This window comes from Phaseolus vulgaris, chromosome 3, assembly GCF_051622355.1.
Source record: "Phaseolus vulgaris cultivar YP4 chromosome 3, ASM5162235v1, whole genome shotgun sequence".
NCBI lineage: Eukaryota > Viridiplantae > Streptophyta > Magnoliopsida > Fabales > Fabaceae > Phaseolus > Phaseolus vulgaris.
Window position 1 is genome coordinate 52,375,898 of NC_143500.1, and position 24,937 is coordinate 52,400,834.

Below are 24,937 nucleotides of genomic sequence, written 5' to 3' on the forward strand. Positions count from 1 at the left end.
CCACTTTATTTTAATTTTTTTTAAAACAATATAAATATTATCTAAATAATTACTTTCTCTTATATGAAAATTCTCTTGACCTAACATTAGGCTGGTTATTTAGCCTATATAAAAATGTCGGTTATATATATATATATTATTGTGGTGTCGACCTCACGTAGTTATATTCATCCATCACATAATATATGTCCTCATGTTTCGTCCATTTCATAATGCCTGTCGTTATGCATCATGCAGGTCTTATAACGTTATTGCATAAATTTATTATTTTCTTTTATATTTTCTTATGTGAACTAACAACATAAAGAAAATAGACATTTCTCTTTCTTTTTTCTATATAATTATCTAAATACTTTTATACATCAAGCTTAAGGAAAGTTTAGTAATATGAATATATGAAATAGTTCATAATTATTTATATATTTGAATAGTATTTTTCATAAAAACTCAAAAATCTACTTTTTCATAACTTAATAAATTAATTATTACTTATATAAAAATTTAATTTATACATAAGTGTAATTTTTGGATTTTTTTTTGAAAGTTCGAATAAAATTATAATCTTAATATATAAATGTGAAGATTTATAGGGTGGCCCACAAATTCATCATTTTTTACCAATCATACTATAATTCACAAAAAACAGAAAAATGTGGACCACACATGTAAGGCTACAACGAAAATCACCAACTCCTTTTTAACGTAAAGTCGAAAGGCAAAAGTAGCTTTTAAAGGTAAGTGACCAATTTAGTTTTTAATGTGAGTCTTTGAAAAATAAAATAAAAAGATGATTTAGCAATAAAGTTTTCACAATTTCCTCAAGTGTTAATTTTAGAATCAATTTAAACATTAAATTAGGGACCATCTATTACTAAACTTTAATACTAAGAGATCATTTTGTTTTTTTATACACTACAAATTTAAATTGCATTCTCATTTTGTTCCTGCTAGGGAAATAGAACTTAAAAAACTATTGACTCACTTCGTCTTTTTCCTTCCTTTGGGCAGATTACGAGAGCTTTGTTGTAGTCCTTCTGACCTCGATGCTACAACTTCGGGTCTTGGTCGCTCAGTCTTAGGTGAATGCTGAATGAAGGGTACTGCAAAAGGCACTCCAACGCTCAAGTCAGCAAAAAGTGTATTCGACACTCAGGGGTGTAAAGTGATAATGACGTATCTTGTTATTGGAATATGTGTTATTTATATTATTTTAATGAACTTACCTTATTAGGTCAGATTAGTGAAGTTGATCACACTTTAGGGGCGTATTACCTAGTTCTTAGTGATAATTTAGTTTTGCTAACTTTGATTTGAACATTAATGATTTGACTGTATCGGTCGGTTGAAGGGATCGAGGAAACGTTCTTTTAGAAACCACGTAATGAGAGATTTAATTAATATTTACTCTGCTCTTAAGAACACTTCCTTTTTAGTATTTTATTTTAAAATAAAAGTTTTGTTAAAATAGATTTTTATTTATTTATTACAGTTCAGGACGAATTTTAAAATAAATACCATGGATCGTATATAAGAGTTCATTGATCAAAGTACATAATTTTATTATGAAAATTCTCTCCATCAACACATTACTTTCTCCTTTACTGTTCCCTCGCTGGGATCTAGCAACAAAAGAAAAACTCAATTATAACTAAAAATATATTTATAAAATTAACATTTTATTTAAACAATAAACTTTAAGTTGATTGTAATTTCAGTTTTTTTTTTATCTTTTTAATTGTATTCAGATTGATCTTTTATTTTTTTATTTTAGTGTTTCATGTTTTAAAAGTGAATTAAAATTATTGTTCTCATCACGTGTATCAAATTTATCATTAAAAAAATAAATTGATATTTTTTTACTGTTAGTAATGGTTTAGAATAGAGATAAAAAAAAATGAGTTGCGTTAAAAATTTGAGATCAATGACCACGTCACATCCACATCCACATCCAGATTTTCTAACATAAAATTATATTGGCAATTTAAACTAGCTTTCCTGACCTTTACTTGAGCAGATGCTCACTAAGAGCTTCAATTCTACCAAAAGTTTAAAAGTAGCTTAACCTGTACCACAAAGTTCTAATCAACAATCTAACTATATCACTAAAACTTTAAGCTAACAAAGATTAGTCTTGAAGCTGAGACAAACCTACGACTCCAGAATTTAACTCTCAAAGAGAAGAACAAAAATGAACTTAATCTATCAGAGATTCTAATCAGACAGTCTTGTAGTCTTAGCTGCCAGGAGTCTAATGGCATACTCCGATCGTCAAACTGATGAGCGATGAGATCAAAATCTTAGAGAGAAGGAAGAGGAAAAGAAAAATGAAACTTATAGAGAGATGGTGATTCTTTTAAAATGAAACCTTAATACTGAATTTTCTATTTATACGTTCTTTTCATTTTATATAATAAAATATTCAAATGTCATTTAAAATATACCACTTCTAAGGTTATTTTCTATATCCTTACACACATTTATGAAGCAAAAACACTTAACGAGTATCCAATATTTACGAGATCTATGGAGATCTTATCAATATCTCATACAAGCGGTTTCACTTGACATTCACATAGGTGATTTAATCATGTGTGTGTTACATTATTGTAACAACTTTCTTATGTGTTATTCTATTTTGTAAAAACATGGTGTAAGAAGGATTTTTCCCTTAAGATTATTAGGAGCATTAGAACTAATAAACTTATATTAATCATTTTCTTATGAGCCATTTTTTTCTCTTAGCTACTCTATTACATTGAGGAGAATAGTAAAGATACTTCATGAATAATATATTCTTTGACACAATAATAATTAAGCAAAACATATTCATCATCCATATCCGATGTAATCCTTTTAATCTTTTGTTAAGCACATATTTATTCACACACAATAACCTTAATCATAGATTATTGGACTATAATAATAAATAAATTCATTGTTTTAATTAATATTTTTATAATTGGGTTTATTTGGGCTTTAACTATTATTTTTGTTAATTTTGTGTTTTAGAGTAAATTATCCGGAGGAAGCATCTACCTTTGTGAACGGGGCCAAATATGCAAAAGTTCAAGTTGTTTCTTGAACCTAAACAGGAAATAAATTATGAGGAGAATAAATAAAAAATAAAATCTACAATATATTATAAACAGAATTGTAAGCAAATCTTCTGCAAAATACAACAATTCTGGAAGGTTGGAAACTGTAAACAAAATATAAACTACAATATTTTCCTAAGATCCTTGGAGCACAAAAGCCTATAAAATGACACAAGCATCAAGGAGAAGAGGAGGAACTTCATAGAGTTTTCTTAGTTTCTTTTCTTCTTAGTAATTCTTTTGTTTTGCCTCCGCATGGAAGGCTAAACCTTTTCGGTTGATTCTTTTGTAATTTCCCTTGAGTTCTGAGGTTTTGTTTAATAAAAGTTTTGATTTTTAATTATCTATAGCAGCAGTTGTTTTAATAGTCGAATATCCTGGAAAACGTTTTTATGAGAGGTTGTACTTCAACGCATGATTGAGGGTCTTCCTTATCTTAAACTTTGATTTCTTAGTTAGTTCGCATTGTTCTAATTAATTTATTGGACGCATAATTCAAGAGAAAGGAAGTAAGCATTCCCATGGAGTATACACATGGAACAAAGTGAGTATTGATTAAACAGTAGATGCATGTTTTACTGGTGAGTTTTAGTTGAATTAGATTGACGCATGTTCAATCCGGTTTAACTCTATTGGAGGATTGAGAAAAGATTAATCTTTAGAGAACCTGTGAAGAATTCAATGGTGGAAGAACTTGGGATCAACCGCTTTTTATTTGTTATTTTAATCTCTTTTATATTTTTTGCACAACTATTTCACCCCTTTTTATTATTATTGTTATTGCTAACTTTTATTGCTTGCAGATAGATTCAAAACACTGATCTACTGATTTTACTATTGGATTCGTTGGGATACGACTTAGGGTCATCTGACCACAATTATACTATCATTTCTCTAGTGTTAGACAAGTATACATTAGAATTATATTAATTTGACAACAAAACGACAACTATCATCTTTCTATTTAAATTATTTTCTACTTTTGTTTTGTAAGTTAAAAACATATAAAATATTTCTTATGTTTTACTAAGTACATAGTGCATCTAGAATAATATATAAACATTACAAAATAATATTATATATATATATATATCTATGCTACGACAATAGGAGTGTGAGAAACTTACAAAATGGTTGGTTATGTTGCTTTATGATTCAGATGGAGTGGAGATGTTAAATATTTTGGAGTCCATATGTCAACAATCCAATGATGAATTGTTCATACTTTTGAAAGTTTTTTTTTTACTGAAATGTAGATCTATATAAAAAGATGGAAACATTGAAAAATTATAAACTGATGACTTTACCTAAAAAATTGTCAAAATAACAATTTTCAGAATTATGTACCTTAAGGTTTGCTAAGATTTCATTGCTTATGCTTTTATTTGATTATAAAATTGCATTGCTTATGCTTTTATTTGAATTTAGGTATATGGGTAATTGCATATAAACCTACCCTAGGAATGGAAGTAATTTAACACGGTCACCAAAACGAGTTGACTCTTTTGAAGCGTGATTGTGATGGTAGCAATCAGTGGCGGGTGCAGTTGAGGAAGTTGAATTAAAAGGCAAGGTAACTGAAAATTAAGGTTAAAAATGGTGAATGTTTAGTGACATTACTTAATATATGTTATAATTTGAACATAAAATAAAAGACAAAGTCGTGAAAGTGAATTAATGTAGTCTCTGACACACGGAGAATCAGACACACATTTACATTTGAGAGTTGAACTATGAAACGCGGATTATACGCAACACAAGAGACATTGGCAAAGATTTTATTAACTATATTAAATGTTTTTGGTTTGCTCAACCACCACCAAAATTATTGCTTACAAAATATTCTACGTATTTTACTACGTATTTGTCAATACACAACAACATTCATACTTTTATTTTAGTCAATGTTAACAAATCTTTCCATCCTTAAAAAAATAAAACTTTTACAGGTAGAACTACACCCCTTACAATTTTTAATTATGTATGGTTATAATAAAAATAATATATTTATTTAAGAGGTATTAGTAACATCTTTTTGTTGTTATAAAACAAAGGTTTTAATAACATTCACTTATCGTTTAATGATATTCTCTTCTATTTTTATGTTTTTAATAATTTTAAATCAATAGAAACTATGTGTTACAAAATATATTATAACATTCCTCATTTTTTCATACACGACCATGTATAAGTATAGAAATTCTTACCAAAAAAATAGTATTCTAAGCGTAGGAAAGGAAAAAATAGAGAAGTTTGATAAAGGACAATCTTTGGAGTATTTGATACATGAGAATTTTAGTTTGTTTTGGTTTATTATTTTGAAAGTATCATTACTATTTTTTTAAAATATTTTTGTATCTTATGATTTCCATGAAATCATTTTCATGAGGTGGGCATTTACTATTTTTTTTTTAAATTGAAAACTGATAATTTTTTTTTAAGTTCAAATATTTGCACATGAAATAGAAAAAAGCGAAAAAAAGTTTTCAGTATTTTGTACACATTTTTTTTTGTAAAGATGAAAAAACATATTTAAAGATGATTTTTTTATTAGAAACTTAAAAAAAAGGAAAACATGAAAATTTTAAAGTTATAAAAGTGCTACATTACAATTATTAGGTCATTTTAAACATAGAATTGAAGTTATTGAAAAAAGATCTATTAAATATGACAAAAACTGTGTTCTTCTATTATTAGTAATCTCTCATATTTTTCAATAATTTTTTTTGTCTTTTAGTTCCTTAACTAATATATTAGGACACTTATTATAAAAATTCCACTCAATATAAATATGAAAACCTTTTATTTATAAATGAAAAATTGATTACAAAAATCCATCATTTTCTAAAAATATGATTTTGAAAAACTTCCTTATACTAAACTCAGCTTTACGAAGAGATCTGACACTATTTTTTAAACTTTAACCAAAAATAGCTTAATTGACTAACTTATATTTAATTAAAATTTAATATTTTTTGTTTAAATGTTTTGATGTAAAGTAAAATTTGAGTTTATGTGTGTGAAACCGTGTCTGTGGGGTAGCCAACGTACTCAGCATCATTTCTGTTTTCAAAAATTAATTCTCAATATAAATATAGTTTAGAAGGCACGAAATTATCACTTTAACTTATAATTGAGATTAAGATTGATAAGCATTATAACATCAACGTAACGTAAATATGTATGTGTTATATATATATAGTTGTATACATTCATTAATAAAATAAACTATTCAATACAGTTTATAAGTGTTTTTTTTTTCTTAAAATAATTCATGGCATTTATTATTATTATTTGTTTCCATACGCAGACGGATTCAAAATTTATATTCTTTCATTAGTAAATATATTTAAAATTCAAAATTTTGTCTAAAATTAATGTCTCATATTGAGGCAAGTAAAATTTAACTGAGAATTATTTTTGTCAAAGATCTCTAACCGTGCTTAAACTATTTAACCTTAAATTCAGTGTAATAATTACAAAGTGTCTAACTCTTTGTACTCAAAATTTATTTATGATCTTAATAAAGACTTAAAATTGATTGAAGTTTATTCTCCGCAAATCAAGTTGACAAATAGTAAAAAGAAAGTGGTGGGAAAAGAAATGAAAAAGAAAAAGAAAAAGAAAAATTCAGTATAATTGCCAGTGACGTGACAACTGTTATAGTTTCCATTTTTGAAGAACATTCTTACCTAATTGATGCTAAATGCGAGTTTATATTAAAGTTTTGGGTTTATTATTCGTTTTCTTACATTAAATTATTCAATTTTTATTCTTAATGTAATACAGACAGAACAGAGAAATAGACAATCTTTTTTCATAAATAAAATTATAAAAAAAATCCTTCTCCAACCTCTGAAACTGCATTCAAATTCAATTCAAATACGATAGGTGCCTGCTTCTGCAACACCACCAGAAGCCACAACTTTTTTTTCTCTCTCACTTCTCTGAAGATCGTCTTTAAATAAATGAATGCCCTTTGAAGATTGAAGACTTGTTTTTCTTTTTTAAGACTAACCCAGATCAGGAAAAGTCGTAAAGTTATTATCTTTGTCTACTTCAGAAGTACCGAAACAACAATAGTCCCTCTGGTTTTGCAATCTGTTTCTTGGAACCTATTTTTCATTTTTCTCTCTCATGCTGTGGTGGTTGTTCTTTTGAGACTTTTGGGTGGTTTGTTTGTGCACAGTGCTAATGTCTGTCTCAAAGTGCAAAAGACTGTCTCTTTGTCTGGTTTCATGGCTGTGGTTCTGTTGTGTGGCTGTGGCTTCGAGTGAGAGTAGTATCGGTTCCAAAGACCTTGATCAGACACCAACATGGGCCGTTGCTTGTGTCTGCACTGTTTTCATCTTGATATCCTTAACTCTGGAGAAAAGCCTTCACAAAGTGGGAACGGTGTGTCACCATTTTCAAACGTTTCTTCTCTTCTCTTTTTTTTTTCTCTCTCTAAATGTAGTTATTTTCACTGTTTACCTGCGCATGCGTTTGACAATGAAGTTAACTGTCCCTTCCATATTCTGGTTCAGTTCAATTTACTTTAATTGGGTCTCAATGGAGTTTTTTTTTTTTTTTTTTCTGTTGCTTTTTTTCTTAAAACAAATTATCTTGTCCCTATTGCTGAGGCTTTGGTATTGCGTTTGATCCCTGAATTTGGGGGGTTCTGCGATTTTGTTTGTGCATTGTCTGTTCTGCCTTTGCAGTTTCCTTTTATGCCTCCGAGGAAAATCCTTCTTTCGTTTTTATTTTTTTGTTTCTGAAATTATGTAATAATGTTTGAAATCTTAGAAGTTGAAGGGTTGTTGTGATGCCATGATCATAAAGAGTGTTTGTTGGGGAAATTTTCCTCTTTGCTAACCTGATGATTTTTTCTCTCTCAGTGGCTACAGGAAAAGCACAAGAAGGCTTTGCTTGAGGCTTTGGAAAAGGTCAAAGCTGGTAAGAAATTTTCATTAAAGCTATTAGTTGTCATTAACTAATGCTTACATCGTGGAGCCAAAGCAGTTTGACTCTTCTTCTCGACTTAATTTTCTTTTATTGTAATTTATATGAATGATTATTATATAATAATAATAATAACTGCTACTTCTTTGCTTGTCTTTATATTGTTGGTTTTGTTTTTGCAGAGTTGATGATTCTTGGTTTTCTTTCACTGCTTCTGACTTTCGGGCAGAGTTACATTGTTAGAATATGTATTCCTACTGATGTGGCAGACAAATTGTTGCCATGTCCGCTTGTTGGTACCGACAGAGAATCAAGTAGTGAAGAGGAACACCGTAGGAAACTTCTTTCTTATGAACGCAGATATTTGTCAGATGATGCTACCCCTTACCAATGCAAGAAGGTAACTAGGTTTCCTCGCTAAGATTGTATTTAATTGAACGAAACCTTAGTCTATGTTCTTTTATCTTAGTTAACTTAAATAATTTATTTAACACTCTTTTTCATGATATTTTGCAGAATTATGTTTATAGAAACAAATAATATTTCCGTAGTCATGTCATGTCGTGGACTATTGTTTGATGTACGCATGTTGTCTTTAGTTGTAGATTGACCAATTGAAAACAATTGGTTCTTTCATTCAAAATGCCATTAAAAGTGTGCTTGGCTTAGGAAAATAAGATATTTTATGTTGATTAATTATAGATGTTACTGATGCGGATATTTGCATTTGGTTGCATTTGCATTGCCAAATACTGAAATTTTACCTCGTTTTGGAATCACCAAGTCATGAGTTTTGTATCGGGAATTCGTCTATGTCTTAGTTAGGTTTAAAATTCATCGAAACATACAAGAAAGAAACCACTTATATCTCCTCATTCATGCCTGACCTTATTTGCAATTTTTTGTTTATTCATATCCGTAGTTGCCTATCTAATTGTTGTTGGTTACAGGGAGATCATCAACCACTTATATCTGTCAATGGATTGCACCAGTTACACATCCTCATATTCTTCTTAGCAGTCCTTCATGTGTTTTACAGTGCTGTAACAATGCTTCTTGGGAGACTAAAGGTTTGGATGTATTTCTTTTATTTCTTTGTTCTTTCTTCTTTTTGTAGCTTATTGATTGAAAACTTAGTTATTTTTCCATGTCTATGATTTTTAAGGATACCAATTTGGTAATAATAATCCTATGGCTTCCTCTTTGCTTTGAAACCATGATGCCTAGAAGATAATGTTCTGATCAGATTATATCTTCATGGGTGTTAGTGCATGTATAAGAGGGAATTAAAATATATTAGAGGCAATTGTAGGTAGGTTGAAAGCTGCTGCAGAATTTATATACATACATATAATAATAATATAATATAGTAATAATGATAAGCCAAGACCAAAGTAAGGTACATCAATTTCAACATAGAAATGAAAATCTTGGCTTGGGTGATTAATCCGAAATCAGATGGTTAAGTCTTGAGATGGATCACTTGCTATAAGATGGTCAAAGTTTGAGAATTAGAGCAAGTATTTGCTCCCAAAGTCTCACTATGATTAGATTTGTGAGTCTTTATGTTGAAAAAATTCTTAAGCAGTGTCATGTCCTTCTTGTGTTCATTGATGAAGAGTTGGTGACTGAATTTTCTTTTTCTTTTGTGCAGATTCGAGGATGGAAGGCATGGGAGGAGGAGACTTCATCTCATGGATATGAGTTTGCCAATGGTATGATGTCCAATGATGTATTTAACTGTTTTTCTTCGAGTGTAGAATTCCTTAATTTTACTCATGAGTATATCATTTTACTTTGAAATGCTGCTACATGCAATCTCATGTCAATATTGAGAATTTACTATGCCTGCAGATCCCTCAAGATTCCGTCTTACACATGAAACATCATTTGTGAGAGCTCATGCTTCTTTTTGGACAAGATATTCAATCTTCTTCTACATAGTAAGAGTTATTTTACTAATCTTCTATGTTTTCACTATTTGTTTGCTGGAGGTTGAGGGTTTGACTTAATCAACTAGTTAGAGGTGCAATGCAAGTGCATAGCTTTTGTTGGAATTGTCATAGACATGTAAATTTGCTAAAAGAAATGAACGGTGGACTTTAATGGATTGGTTTAGATATAGCTCAGAAGAATCAGAAAGTGAAGTAGAAAACAACTTATGGATTAACAACTGCAATTTTTTATATCACTAGTTATAAAAAGCCTGCTTATTTATAACTTGAATTAAATTTATGATTCTCTTTTTAAATCTTTGTAACAAGTCTTCCATGTTGCCAATTTCAGGGATGCTTTTTTAGGCAATTTTATAGGTCTGTGGGCAAGGCTGACTACTTGGCTTTGCGCAATGGATTTATCACTGTGAGACCTACTGCACAATACAACATGTTCTTCTAAAACTGAAATTGCCTTCCTCTTTTGACAGTGCATTGTGTGTAGGTACACCTTGCTCCTGGAAGTAAATTTAACTTTCAAAAGTATATCAAAAGATCCTTGGAGGATGACTTCAAGGTTGTTGTTGGAGTCAGGTAAAACTCTCTTCTAAACAGTGCATTAGTAGCATTATATTGTCTATATGATTTTTCGTATGGTAACTTGTTTGACATACTTGCTCACTATGTTGACAGTCCTGTCCTCTGGGCTTCATTTGTTGTTTTCCTGCTCCTAAATGTTAATGGTGAGCAACTATTTTCTTAGTAGGGTTCTATGGAATTCCCAATTATTCAGTTAAAGAGTACCAGTTGTTTAACCCAGTAAAAATTTGCAGGATGGCATGCTATGTTCTGGGCATCCTTAATTCCTGTTGTGGTAAGGATTCTATTTCCAATAATATAATTTGCAGACTGATTAAGATTACAATTACAAACCATTTGATTGGTTTCAGATAATTTTGGCTGTTGGAACAAAACTTCAAGTCACACTGGCAAAGATGGCTATTGAAATAACAGAAAGACATGCAGTTGTCCAAGGGATTCCTCTTGTTCAAGGCTCAGACAGATATTTTTGGTTTGGTCGGCCTCAGTTAGTTCTTCATCTTATCCATTTTGCTTTGTTTCAGGTATTCAATTAGTTTCCTCTTAGTAGAATCCTCACCAAACGTTTACCAGGAGGCACATGAACATAGCTAATGGCATAAATACTAAACAATGCTATTTTAAACAATACAGCTTAAAACCAAATAAAATTAGTTCAATTAGCATTATTTAAGATATCTAACTCAAATTTTTTTATTCTTGCAGAACGCATTCCAAATAACATATTTCTTGTGGATATGGGTACTGATCCCTCACACCTTGCTGATCTTAAATAATATCCTTTTTGTAGCCTGTAGATTTTGATAAACCGATGATGTGAATGATTTCTTGTTTTGCAGTATTCTTTTGGGCTGAGAAATTGTTTCCATGCTGACTACAAGCTTGCAATTGTGAAAGTAGCATTAGGGTAAGTGTTGAATTTAGAATTCCCTTCTATATATTAAAATGTCATGCCTAAATGTGCATTTCATACTCGAGAAATTAGCTGTTTTTTTAAATGAACACGTAAATCCCTGCTTAACAAAACAATAGAAAATGGGATCCTCCAGCATTAGTATAATTGAAGCATGATATTGTCTTACTAATCTGATGAATTATCTGTTGTTTGAAGGCTTGCGGCTCTATGCCTCTGCAGCTATATCACCCTTCCATTATATGCTCTTGTTACTCAGGTACTACGTTTTTTTTTTCCTGGTTTTCTTCTATTTGATCAGAGCTATTCTTCTGCCTCAATTGAAGTTTTTTCTGTGGTCACCAACTTCACTGCAATCAATAACATAAATATAGTGTTTGATAAATGTCAATAACACAATCTAATTCACTCTTTTGTGTTACTACTAGTTTTCATTTATTTTTTAGATGAATGACTAAAATCCAATAACTGATTACTGGTTCCACTGAACCATTTTGGATAGATCCTCCTTATTTTTTTCGAGCCTTTAAGATGGTATCCAATAACTGATCTCCCACGTTTCGGGCCGTGGACACTACCCATAATATATAACTCCATGCACGAGTTGATAGCCTCGGGGTGAGGGAATGTATTGTAGATCCCACATGATCGACTAAAGATTATGATATTTCATACTATATAAATAGGTGCAAACTTTACTTTATAAGATGTGGTTTTATAAGGTTGAATTAGGCTTAAAGTCCACTTTTTAATACTATCCCCATTTAACATTATTTATGTATGCAAGTTACTAAATAATGGTAAACACATACAGATGGGCTCAAGAATGAAAAAGTCAATATTTGATGAACAAACATCAAAGGCAATAAAGAAATGGCGAATGGCAGTGAAAAATAAGCAGGGAGTGAAACTTGGAAACTCCAAGGTGCGAGCCATGGATGGAAGCACAACTGATTCAACAGTACACTCTTCTGGCCCCACACTTCACCGTTTCAAAACTACTGGTCACTCAACTCGCACCATGTCAGCCTATGATGATGACCAAGATTACCATTCTGACATTGAGCTGTCTCCCATTTCACCAACAGCAAACTTGATAGTAAGAGTGGACCATGATGAGCACCAAGCAGAAGAAGCTCAACACCACCCAACACCCAACAATCAAGACCTATCACGTTTGTCAACCCTGGAAACAAGCATGAAATAGCTTCAGAAATTCAACCATTTTTGTTCTTTTACAGATAGTCAGTTTTGTACATTCTTGTTCTAATACACTTAAAAAGCCTTTGAAACTTTAACCTTGTTCAAAAATCATGCTTCAGCTTTGTAATTGTGTTTGAGCAAGGGCTTATAAGTAGAGGACAAAGGCTCGTTAGAGGACAAAATTGTATTACATATTGAAGGGTATCTACACATCCCATTAAAATGCATGCTTTTTGGCTAAGTACACCAAATATAAATATATATATACACACACATTCAGTTACATCGTCTGTGAAGGTTGTGCACTATTCTTATTATGAATGTTGATTCCTGGTTCTTGAATTTCTTCAAGCAAAATATGCTTTAAATTATTAGAGTTGTATATAATTCTTTCTCAACAAATATTTTCCATGCTAGCACCGCTTGTACAACATGAAGCGAACATACAAAATGTTTAATAACAAAATTAAACATTGGACATCTTTCTCTGCTGAACCATAACATGTTTCATAGTCATGTTTGCATTCTTATATATAAAATCTATTATTATTTACAACATAATGTCCTGTATGGACATGCACAAACTTATTTCTTCATTTTTTTCCACTCAAAATACCACCTCATCTTTTCTCTTTTTGGAGCCTCTTCTCTTTCTTATAGCTACATATTTTTTAAAAAAATCATTCATGCCTACCACTACTCCTACAACTCACTATCATAAAACTAAATTTAATAAAGTCAACAAGAACTTATGACAGGGTTAATCAACTTTTGTATAAACACCAAAATCCTTGTTTAGAAATAATAATCTACTGATTAACGGACAAATTCTCCCTCCACCTTCATTACTTCTCCCTCCACCTCTCTATATATATAAAAACTTTTCTAATTCCAACCCTACCCTTTTGAGTATATGTTAGAATTTTTGTTTTGGTAGAGTGTGTGATAACTTCTTCATCATTTTTAAGTGGTCTTAGTTACTTGGTGAGGATTGCTGGTCCTTGGTTGTTGGAGTGAGTTTTATGGTGTTTTTACCTTTTGTTTTTCGTTTGCTTATTTTTTTTTTATGTAAATCGGATTGTAAAATTTGTAACACTTACTTATTATAATATGTATTCTGGATTGTACAATCTATAAGGTAATTTCAGATTTAGAAATACCTTTTGGATTGTAGAATCTGAAATACATTTTAAAATTACATTTCAGATTATATATTTTGGAAGGTATTTATAAATTCAAAAATACCTTTCAAATTGTACAATCCGACATATTATAGTAAAGGATGTTACGGATTGTACAATCTGAAATATATTTTTAGATGTAAGAATATCTTCTAGATAATGTAACCATAACGGTGTTTTCTTTTAAAAATAGTATATTACGGATTGTAGAATTCATAAGATATTTCTAGATATAAGATATTTCTAGATATGAAAATACTTTCCATATTCTACCATCCGGGAGGTGTAAATAGAAAAAGATACATTTTTGGATTACAGAATCCAAAATGTATTTTTTAAGGATAAAATGTTCTTTTTGCCTTACCTATGGAGGTGCAAGAGAAGCTATGGAGGTGCAGGAAGAAACATTAACATTCTGGATCGAAATCCAGCATGCTCCTTAAAACAGAGATATGGGCCCAAAAATAAATAAAAATAATTGGAAGACTATAAGCCCAATCTCGTTGAGAGAAAGCAAGTGGAGTAAGCACAATTTTTGTATTTTTTTTTTCTTGTATTATATAGAATTTATGGACAACTTCAATATATTTGAAAATGAAACTTTTGAAATTATTAACATTATAATATAAAAAATATGTTTCAAAATAAATGGCAGGCAGTAAAATAAATTTTGACTCATTTAGGAGTTTACCCACTAGATTTTGTTATCTTTATGTGTTTGTTTTTTTCTCAAAAATACCTCAAGACACAACAAAAACATGTTCTCTTTATATGAAGGGTTACACCCTCCCAAAAGCAATAAGAAACACATTTTCGTTATATATTGTTATAATATACAAAAAAATATATTTTTATTATATGCTTTTGACAAAAATATTTGTCGGAAGAGAAGTTGGAATTGAAGATAAATACTCGTATGTTATTTTTGTCATGACAAAATAAAGAAAAAAATATATTTTATTTAGAGTTAGGAATGAAGATGAGATTTGTGTGACTTTGAATATCTCCATTTTTACTTTTTGAATATTTTCATTGAGTCATATTCGCATCCATATGTCTTTTTACTGTTCTAAATAATATTAACTAATTGTTTGTTTTTTTTTTAAAAAAAATCACACCAAATAAATATAATATTATCAAAAGTTTAATGTAACACGTTATAAGGGTTTATGTAATTGAATACTTGAATTTGAGAATCAAACATTCTTATGTAAAAAGAATTAAAAAATAAATAAAAATATTAAAAATTATTTGATTTAAAGAAGTTGATGCTTGCATCTCCTGAATGCAATACACTATTTAATCGAGACAACACAAAGAAAAAATTGTGTAATCAAGATTGTGAGGAATTTGAATGAACTTTGTGTTGGGATCCCTCCTTAATTTTATGAGATTATGACCAATAAATATTGGTAACACTATTGTGGGGAGTTAAATTATTGATACCCTCAATTAAGTAAATTAATGAGAAGAATTATTGAGAATCTCTCCTTAATTTAATAGGAGATTATGATCAATTAATATTGGTAATCGATCCATGATGGTCATTAATTTTTTTTTTTATAAATTATAACTCTCTCTTGAAAATGTAATGAACATTAATCTCTTTATGAAAAAGTGTTTCTCTCATTCTATAAAAATACAAGCAATGAAACAAGTAAGAGGAGCAACATATAGAGGAGATATCCACCATAGCGTGAGAATATAAATCCTAGTGAGAAACTAGAGAGACTTTGTATTTCATCCTTATTGGATGAGATTGAGTGTTATCCTCAAATAATGAAAAAAACCAAATATTGTAATAAAATAATACTGTTTTTTAAGTTTTAAAATAAATATTAACTCTTCTATGTGTTTTTAATAAATCATATTCATCTTCTTGTTTCTTTTTAAAACAAAATAAACTCGTTTTTTTATTATTTTATTAAAAAATTAACATATTTATTAAAAAATAAATAAGTAGATTATGAATATTAAAATTAAAGTTTTAGAATATAATTTTTTTAAAAATATTTATAAAAATAAATGATTTAATATAATAAACTTATTTTCATATTTATTAAAATGTTTTTTTAAATCATGTTAACACATATGTGAACAAGTCCATTTAGCCCTTAAACTTGTGTTAAAATTTCATTGTCCACCAAAACTTGTCAAATTAGCGACCTTATAGTTTCACAAGTAAAATTAGTCTTTGACTTTGTGGAGACAAAAACAAATACAATATATTCAAGTTTAAAAGTAAATATCCATTTTTCTTTATGATATTAATAAAACAATAATCCAACTCCTTATTTTACTTATGTTTATATTTATATTAAAATCATATCTAATTATAACGATAAGTTAATATATTTAATTATATGCTTTGTAGTTATTTGTAGCCATCAAAATTTGAATATCTTGAGGAATATTTACCATTACTGAAAATTAGTTGGTAATATTATTAATTATATTAAAAACTCTTCAATGCATAAAAACTCAATTTTTATTGAACACTATATACTATATACCAATTTACTATTTCTTAGCTTAACAAGTTGTTAACATGTGCATTCTTTTGATTTATCTAATATTAAATCCATATATAATATTCATTGATTATTAGCAGAGTTATCTCACTTAATATCTTGATGCTAGCATAAAAACGACCAACCAGGAATTTCTTTCATCAATGTGTTAATGTCTAACTAAAAAGTACATTTTAGTTAAAACTAAATCATAAAAATAGTGTAAATAATCAAAGTATAATAATATCAATGGATTGAGTTGTTATAAATGGAATGAATTAAATTAAATTAAATTATTTAAAATTATTTTATCTATATATGATCATTGTTTAAATTATTATTAGTGGACATATTTTTTTAATAATCTCATAAAATTTAATATATCAATTTAATACAATTTTTTTATACACTTCAATTCAATTGAGTTATAATTTACTTCATATATTTTTTTAACAACCCTACTATCTACTAATATTAAAATTCAAAAATTAAAGTCAAGTCATATTTAAAAATTAAGTTATTCAGCCTTGATTATTTTTCAATCTTTATTTTATCACAAGTACTTATTGGTCCCAGAATAATAAGTTTTTATTAAAAAATGATTGAACACTTGTTATACATAATCCATAAAAAAAAATGGAAATTACGATCTAAACCTAGGTCAAAGTTTCTTCCATTTGGCTAAATTATTTTATGGCAAGAGAAATATTCAAATATTCGAATCTAACCAAGTTTTATTTGTTTTCTCTTCCTTTTTATTTTCTTACAAATTTAACAAGAATAAACTTTCACCCATCTCTGGGTATGTTTTAAAAAAATAGTAAAATATAAGAATGTTAGAGATCTTATATAAGATAAAATCAATTCACAGTATTTTATAAATCTGTTTTGTAAAATTAAACTAAACTTAATATTATTTCTTTGATAAAAAAATAATATATAACATGAAATTTTTTATAAAAAAAAGTTAATATAGATAAAAATAATATAAAAAAAATTATATATTGTTTTAGTTGGGTTCTAAAATAATTGGCATATAAGTATGTTGATTATTTGTTTATTTTTCCACAAACCTCTTGAACAAGTCCATGAAGAGAAATGAATTAATTAAAAACATGGAATTATAGAAGTGAGGTTATGGATGCAGTGTTGCTGAGGTAGTACATTTCTTTCTCTGTTTAATACTCAACTACCACGGAACTTTACAAACAAATACACTCTAAAAATATAGATGCATGTAGCTTTTAAACAACTCCATGAACTCACTCTTCCTCACGTCTCTCTCTGTATAGTATTAGTAGGAATCATGGTTTCTTTTCATGCACATCACCACCAATCTCTATTACTAGCCATTATGGTTTTCCACTTCTTTTTGTCTTTTCACGCACATCACCAGCAAACCAAACCCTCCTCTCAACTATAAGTAGCCACCACAATTATTTTCCTTACTCCAAACCAAAGACTTCTCTCTCCCTCTGTGTCAAAACTCCACCTTCACAATCTTTCCTCCGCTTCCTCTAATCCCAGCCGTGCCCCCATCGGAAGCCGCTGCTGCCACCATCAAATTCGACTTTGTGGAGATCCTGGTTGGCGGTGATGGAAAATTCAACACATTCAAGTAATAACTCAACAAGAGCAGGAGCAATAAGCCGTGGATAATAATTTCTCCAACTTACAAGAATATGTTAGAACAATAATAAATATGACAACAATAAAAACACACTGAAGATAGACTGACACAAACCAATCAATCAAGCTTCCACTATGATCAAAATTAAAGTTACAAGAGAATCTCAAATCACATCACAAATCACAAATTATACTTACGGTGACTTTTCAACAATCGGACGATCAAATTGAAGAAGTATAAGTTATGAACCTACGGACAAAATTTCAGTCCGATTTTAAACGAAGTAACAGTGACTATCCGAAAATATTATTTGTCCCAAAAAAACGCTGAAAGCCCTGTGTGAGACGAATTTCTCACTGTTGATCAGATTAAAGTACCACAAGCTAAGAACCTTCTTCCAATGATGAAGGAATCAACGGCAGTCGAAATTTACTGGACGAAACTTCTTATCTTCACTCTTTTTTTCCTTTTATTTTTTCTCTGTTTCTACTGATGACTCTTTCTTTGTTCAAGAAAAAATACTAAAGGTGATTAATATTGGAGCTTCACATAAAAGGCCGCACTCCTCTTGACACTCATTTGCACGGTGTGCCTCGCCGCTGGTGCCTGGCTCCGTCAGTCACGAGCTTTCGTCTAGCTCCGTCGGTTGTGCTCGAGAGTTGTTATGTAAATGTATAAAATATGGATTGTGAATATATCATCTGTGTTTATGTTGCTCTTCTTTTTTACTTCTCTTTTCTCTTCTTCGGAAAGAAGAATTTTTTTAAATAAAAAAAATAAATAATTAATATTTATTTCATTTTCAATTGAAAATAATATTTTTAACTTTTAAAATTATTTTCATATTTTCCTATAGTTTTTTTAAGAAAAATATAACGGACTCACCCATTATATTTTCTAATACATTTTTTTATAGCATGGGCTATACCCACAAAAACCTTATTATTTTTTTCACCAGTTGTGTTAGTGTCAGCCCCATCCTCTCAAAACAGACAGTTTCTTCCTGCACCCATATACTTTTCTTTTTGCGCCCCCACAATGTTATGTAAAGATCAAATTATCCTTATTATTTTTTAAAAACTCTAAAATGCACTTGAACTGTATTTATTTTTTTGCATTATGGATTATGGAATCTGGAAAAATTTCGGATTGACACTTCCGGTAAAATTTCGGACCCATCAATCCATAATTCAAAATATGCATTTCACATTTAAAAATTCATCATTCAAAAAAAGCATTCCAGATCCCCAAATCCGTAACAGAATTGGGCTTCCGGATTCAGCAATCTGTAAATCAATAATTTATGCAAAAATTGCTTCTGGAACACCCCCTCATCTGGAAAAAAAAAAATTTCAGTTCCGGATTGATGAACCCGTAACACACTCCCAGATCCTTATTTCTGATAACCACGGTGTCCTTTTTCAAATAAAAGATTAAGGCCAGTTTCGGAATTTAGATAATTGTGGGGTGCAGGAAGAAGAATGGGGGTGCAGAAAGAAGAAGCCCTCAAAACAATGTTGATAGCCCATGCTAAAAAACCTCATATTTTTTTTTTCATCGACGCAAATGCTTTATTTTATTTTTCTCCTTCCACACATAAAGCACAGACTTTTTGACTGATGCAAAACAGACGCCAATATTAGTCTTATCAAAACACAAATATTTAATAAAAATGAAAAATCCTTCAAATCCAACTCTTCATACCTATGAGTAAATAAATTCTAAGATTCTCTCATACTGCATTAGTCCTTGTATTTTTATTTTAGAATGATTTAGTTTAATTTTTATTTTGTCTTTATCATTTAATCATTACTTGAATATAAATTAAAAATTGGTTGTGTTAACATTTAAAATTAAAGCAAACGAACATTATATTGCGCTAAGAGTGGCTTTAATTAAACTCCAACCATGATAAATTTTTTATTCTTTTCATGAAAAAAAAGAACATAAAACTTGGATGGAAGATGGAATATGACAGATAAATTATTAAAACTAGACTTAAGACGTGACATATAAGGCTAAAATATAACATTATAGTTTAAGATGGGGTTGGTACATTACCTTTATATAAAGAACAATATTTTTTAAATTCAACTAAAACTCATATGATTCTCTGTTTGACAAAACACCAAAAGTCCGTTATAATCTAAACAGAAAGAATTAAAAAGGAAAACCAATTTCGAGTAACAAATTGTTTTTCAACATCAAATATGTTCTCAATAATTAATTTGAGTTTGGCGCACTCTGATCAATTTGGTTAGGACAAGACTATATAAAGGACACAATTTCTTACAATCAAAATTTGGCACAATTGCATTATAACACTTAAACTTAAAATTATTAATTCAATTAAAAAAAAATCTGTGGATTGTAAAATTTGTAACACTGAATTATTATAATATGTATTCTGGATTGTACAATCTATAAGGTAATTTCAGATTTGGAAATACTTTTGGGATTGTACAATTTGGAATACATTTTAAAATTACATTCCAGATTATATATTTTGGAAGGTATTTCTAAATTCAAAAATACTTTTCAGATTGTACAATCCGACATATTATAGTAAAGGTTGTTACATATGGTACAATCTAAAATATATTTTTGGATCTAAGAATATCTTTTGGATAATATAATCCATAATGTGGTTTTCTTTTAAAAAGAGTACATTACGGATTGTAGAATTCAAAAGATATTTCTAGATATGAAAATACTTTCATATTCTACAATCTAGGAGGTGTAAATAGAAAAAGATACATTTTTGGATTACAAAATCCAAAATATAATTTTTAAGGATAAAATGTTCTTTTTGCCTTACCTATGGAGGTGCAAGAGAAGCTATGGAGGTGCAGGAAAAAACAGTAATATTCTGGGTCAAAATCCAGCATGCTCCTTAAAACAGAGATATGGGCCCAAAATTAAATAAAAATAATTGGAAGACTATAAGCCCAATCTCGTTGACAGAAAGCAAGTGGAGTAAGCACAATTTTTGTATTTTTTTTCTTGTATTATATAGAATTTATGGACAACTTCAATATATTTGAAAATGAAACTTTTGAAATTTAACATTATAATATAAAAAAATATGTTTCAAAATAAATGGCAGGCGTCCAAGTAAATTTTTTTTTTGACTCATTTAGGAGTTTACCCACTATTTTTTGTTATCTTTATGTGTTTGTTTTTTTGTTTTTTTCACAAAAATACCTCAAGACACAACAAAAACATGTTCTCTTTATATGAAGGGTTACACCCTCCCAAAAGCAATAAGAAACACATTTTCGTTATATATTGTTATAATATATACAAAAAATATATTTTTATTATATGCTTTTGACAAAAATATTTGTCGGAAGAGAAGTTGGAATTGAAGATAAATACTCGTATGTTATTTTTGTCATGACAAAACAAAGAAAAAAAATATTTTATTTAGAATTAGGAATGAAGATGAGACTTGTGTGACTTTGAATATCTCAATTTTTACTTTTTGAATATTCTCATTGAGTCATATTCGCATCCATATGTCTTTTTACTGTTCTAAATATTAACTAATTATTTGTTTTAAAAAAAAAACTAAAAATCACACCAAATAAATATAATATTATCAAAAGTTTAATGTCAAAATGAAACACATTCTAAGAGTTTATGTAATTGAATACTTGAATTTGAGAATCAAACATTTTTATGTAAAAAGAATTAAAAAATAAATAAAAATATTAAAAATGAGTAGAAATAATTAAATGTGTGTTCTAAAAACTATTTGATTGAATGAAATTGATGCTTGCATTTCCCGAAAGCAATACACTATTTAATCGAGACAACACAAAGGGAAAATTGTGTAATCAAGATTGTGATAAGAGGAGGAATTTGAATGAACTTTGTGTTGGGGATCCCTCCTTAATTTTATAGGAGATTATGACCCATAAATATTGGTAACACTATTGTGGAGGAGTTAAATTATTGATACCCTCAATTAAGTCAATTAAGGAGAAGAATTATTGGCAATCTCTCCTTAATTTAATGAGAGATTATGACCAATTAATATTGGTAATCGATCCATGATAGTCATTAATTTTTTTTTTTTAAATTGTAACTCTTTCTTGAAAATGTAATGAGCATTAATCTCTTTATGAAGAAGTGTTCATCTCATTCTATAAAGGGAATTCCTGAGGAAGAGACACATACAAGCAATGAAGCAAGTAAGAAGAACAACATAGAGAGGAGATATCCACCATAGTGTGAGATTATAAATCCTAGTGAGAAACTAGATAGATTTTATATTTCATCCTTGTTGGGTGAAATTGAGTGTTATCCTCACATAGTGAAAGAAACAAATATTGTAATTTTCCTTTCATAGTGGAGACATTTTCCTGACTAGGTCCCAAGTTGACAAGGTTTCCCACGTTAAAAATTCTCTCTCATTATTCTATTCTTGTTATAATTTCTATTATTTGCTTCTGAGAGTGCCCATCTTGTATCTACATCAAAGAGAGAAAATTAATTGATCATGTACTATTTAGATTTGAGGGTGAAGAGGACATATGAAAGAATATATGAATAATGGATGGAGCTACAAAATGTACCATATCCTAAAATTAGAAGAAAATATGAGTTGGATGAAGTGTAAAGTAAAAGTACAACTCAAATTTACTTGACTTGATTTAGGTATTATTAGTTTTTTAAACAAAATAAACTTGTTTTTTATTATTTTATAAAAAAATTAGCATATTTATTAAAAACAAATAAGTAGATTATTAATATTAAAATTTAAGTTTTAGAATATAATTTTTTTTAAAAATATATATAAAAATGAATGATTTAATATAATAAACTTATTTTCATCTTTATTAAAATGTCTTTTTAAATCATGTTAATACATATGTCAACAAGTCCATTTAGTCCTTAAACTTGTGTTAAAATTTCATTGTCCACCAAAACTTCTCAAATTAGCGACCTTATAGTTTCTCAAGTAAAATTAGTCTTTGACTTTGTGGAGAGAAAAACAAATACAATATATTCAAGTTTAAAAATAAATATTCATTTTTCTTTATGATATTAATAAAACAATAATCCAACTTCTTATTTTACTTATGTTTTTATTTATATTAAAATCATATCTAATTATAATGATAAGTTAATAAATTTAATTATATGCTTTGTTGTTATTTGTAGCCATCCAAATTTAAATATCTTGAGGAATATTTACCATTAATGAAAATTAGTTGGTAATATTATTAATTATATTAAAAACTCTTCGATGCATAAAAACTCAATTTTTATTGAACACTATATACTATATACCAATTTACTATTTCTTAGCTTAACAAGTTGTTAACATGTGCATTCTTTTGATTTATCTAAAATTAAATCTGATCCGGTCGGTCATCGGTAGTCGATGACGTCAACAGCAGATAACCACGTGGACCACTCGCAGGGTGACACGTGGATCAGGTGGCAACGGTGATCGGTGGGTAGTAACCGAGTGGCCACCGATAGATCAGTTCCAAGATAAACACCTGGGGGGAGAACACGAGAAGCAATATCTCAGATCTCAGCTGGGACTGAGATTCCCAGCGAGAGCGTTACGCATGGACCTCGCATGATCATATCTCTGAGAAAGAGGAGCTGCTCGCCGGTAGAATCGTGCACGAGAGTGGCCTGAGGGAGTTAGTAAACCGGTCAGTGATTGGTGACTCTTTTAACCCATTATGTGCATGACATCGTGAAGGGGAAATCATTTATGCAGAGAGCAATGCTTGGTGAGTGTGCCTAGTCCAGCCACACCTGGCGTTCTCCTGGGAGTGTGCGATTCACCCAGATGGAAGAAACGTGCTAAGTTACTCCGCAAGGGAATAACTTAGGCGCACAAAGAGATGCGCTAGAGCCCTTCAGGTAGTGGCACGTGTACGGTTAGATGTGAGTTGCATGCCTCCACGTGTCACCATTTGAGAGAGGCGCGACTAAGATAAAAGTGCACTCCGCGTCGTGAAAGGTACACACCGACGTTTTTACTCATTTTGGTACGTTTTTCGCACAATAGCGTAACAGAATTCTGACACACGCAGAGGATAGCGTAACAGAATTCTGTTAGGCACAGACACAGAGAGAGAGAGAGAAAAAAGAGAATCAGAGAGAGATTCAGTGACATTTTTGTTGGTGGTTCTGTGACCTAACTTGAGCGTCGGAGTGCAAACGGCCGCTAGAGGCGCCGTTTGTGTGTTTTGCAGGTTGCGTTTGAAGTTCCCGGAGAAGGTTCTAAGAGCATTCTTGCGGATAGCTGATGACTTTTTACGGCAAGTGCACCGCGTTTGTCAAAAGTAATAATTGTCCCTAAGGACGGATATCGATCCCACAAGGAACAGTGAATTATCGAGTACAATAATCGTTAAATATAAAAACAGAACAATTAAAAGAGTTAGTTTTGAATTAATTGTGTTGGCACTGATCAATAAGAAAACAAACAAAGAATTAGTTGTTTCAATTGGAAAAATAAGGATTAGTTTCATCTCTCTCACTCTCAAGTATTTTGATTAGCATGTCAATATTAAGTTCTTTGATTGAAATTGATGCCCGTATAAAAATCATTTATATTGATTCCTCGCATATAAAATCCTTAAGAATGTCCCCTAACTATCGATCCCTCGCATAATTATAAGAACAACTTAGAACGAAGCTCAGACGTTTAATAGCAATTAACATTTCAAGTCTATTCCTAACACTCAAATATGTTAAGTATTGTTGTTTAGGTCCGAACCCTAAAAATACCTCCGGTCAGATTTAAGATTCTCAATTTGTCACGGAAAATTAAAAGTAAAACAACAATACCAATAATCAATCAAGAACGGAATATTAATATATAAAATATCACCTCAATACATAAGAGTTTGAGCAGATTACTCTCAATCCCAAAGGGTAGAATTAGCCACGCATACT

The 24,937-nt window shown here is 29.8% G+C and overlaps 1 protein-coding gene across 2 annotated transcripts; it reads left to right on the forward strand.

The window, feature by feature from the left end:
• Window positions 1–6,759: 6,759 nt before the first annotated feature.
• Window positions 6,760–12,969, forward strand: MLO10 (Seven transmembrane MLO family protein). Of its 2 annotated transcripts, XM_068609707.2 has the most exons (16): window positions 6,761–7,186; window positions 7,285–7,490; window positions 7,973–8,030; window positions 8,219–8,436; window positions 8,987–9,106; window positions 9,691–9,751; window positions 9,891–9,979; window positions 10,323–10,397; window positions 10,476–10,564; window positions 10,664–10,713; window positions 10,804–10,844; window positions 10,921–11,094; window positions 11,276–11,311; window positions 11,410–11,477; window positions 11,682–11,742; window positions 12,298–12,969. In XM_068609707.2, exons 2-16 carry the CDS (start codon window positions 7,290–7,292, stop codon window positions 12,688–12,690), a joined length of 1,734 nt encoding a protein of 577 aa, XP_068465808.2. In that variant the 5' UTR covers window positions 6,761–7,186; window positions 7,285–7,289; the 3' UTR covers window positions 12,691–12,969. The 2 variants fall into 2 exon arrangements, with proteins under 2 accessions (XP_068465807.2, XP_068465808.2); XM_068609706.2 differs by having other exon boundaries at window positions 6,760–7,490.
• Window positions 12,970–24,937: the final 11,968 nt, after the last annotated feature.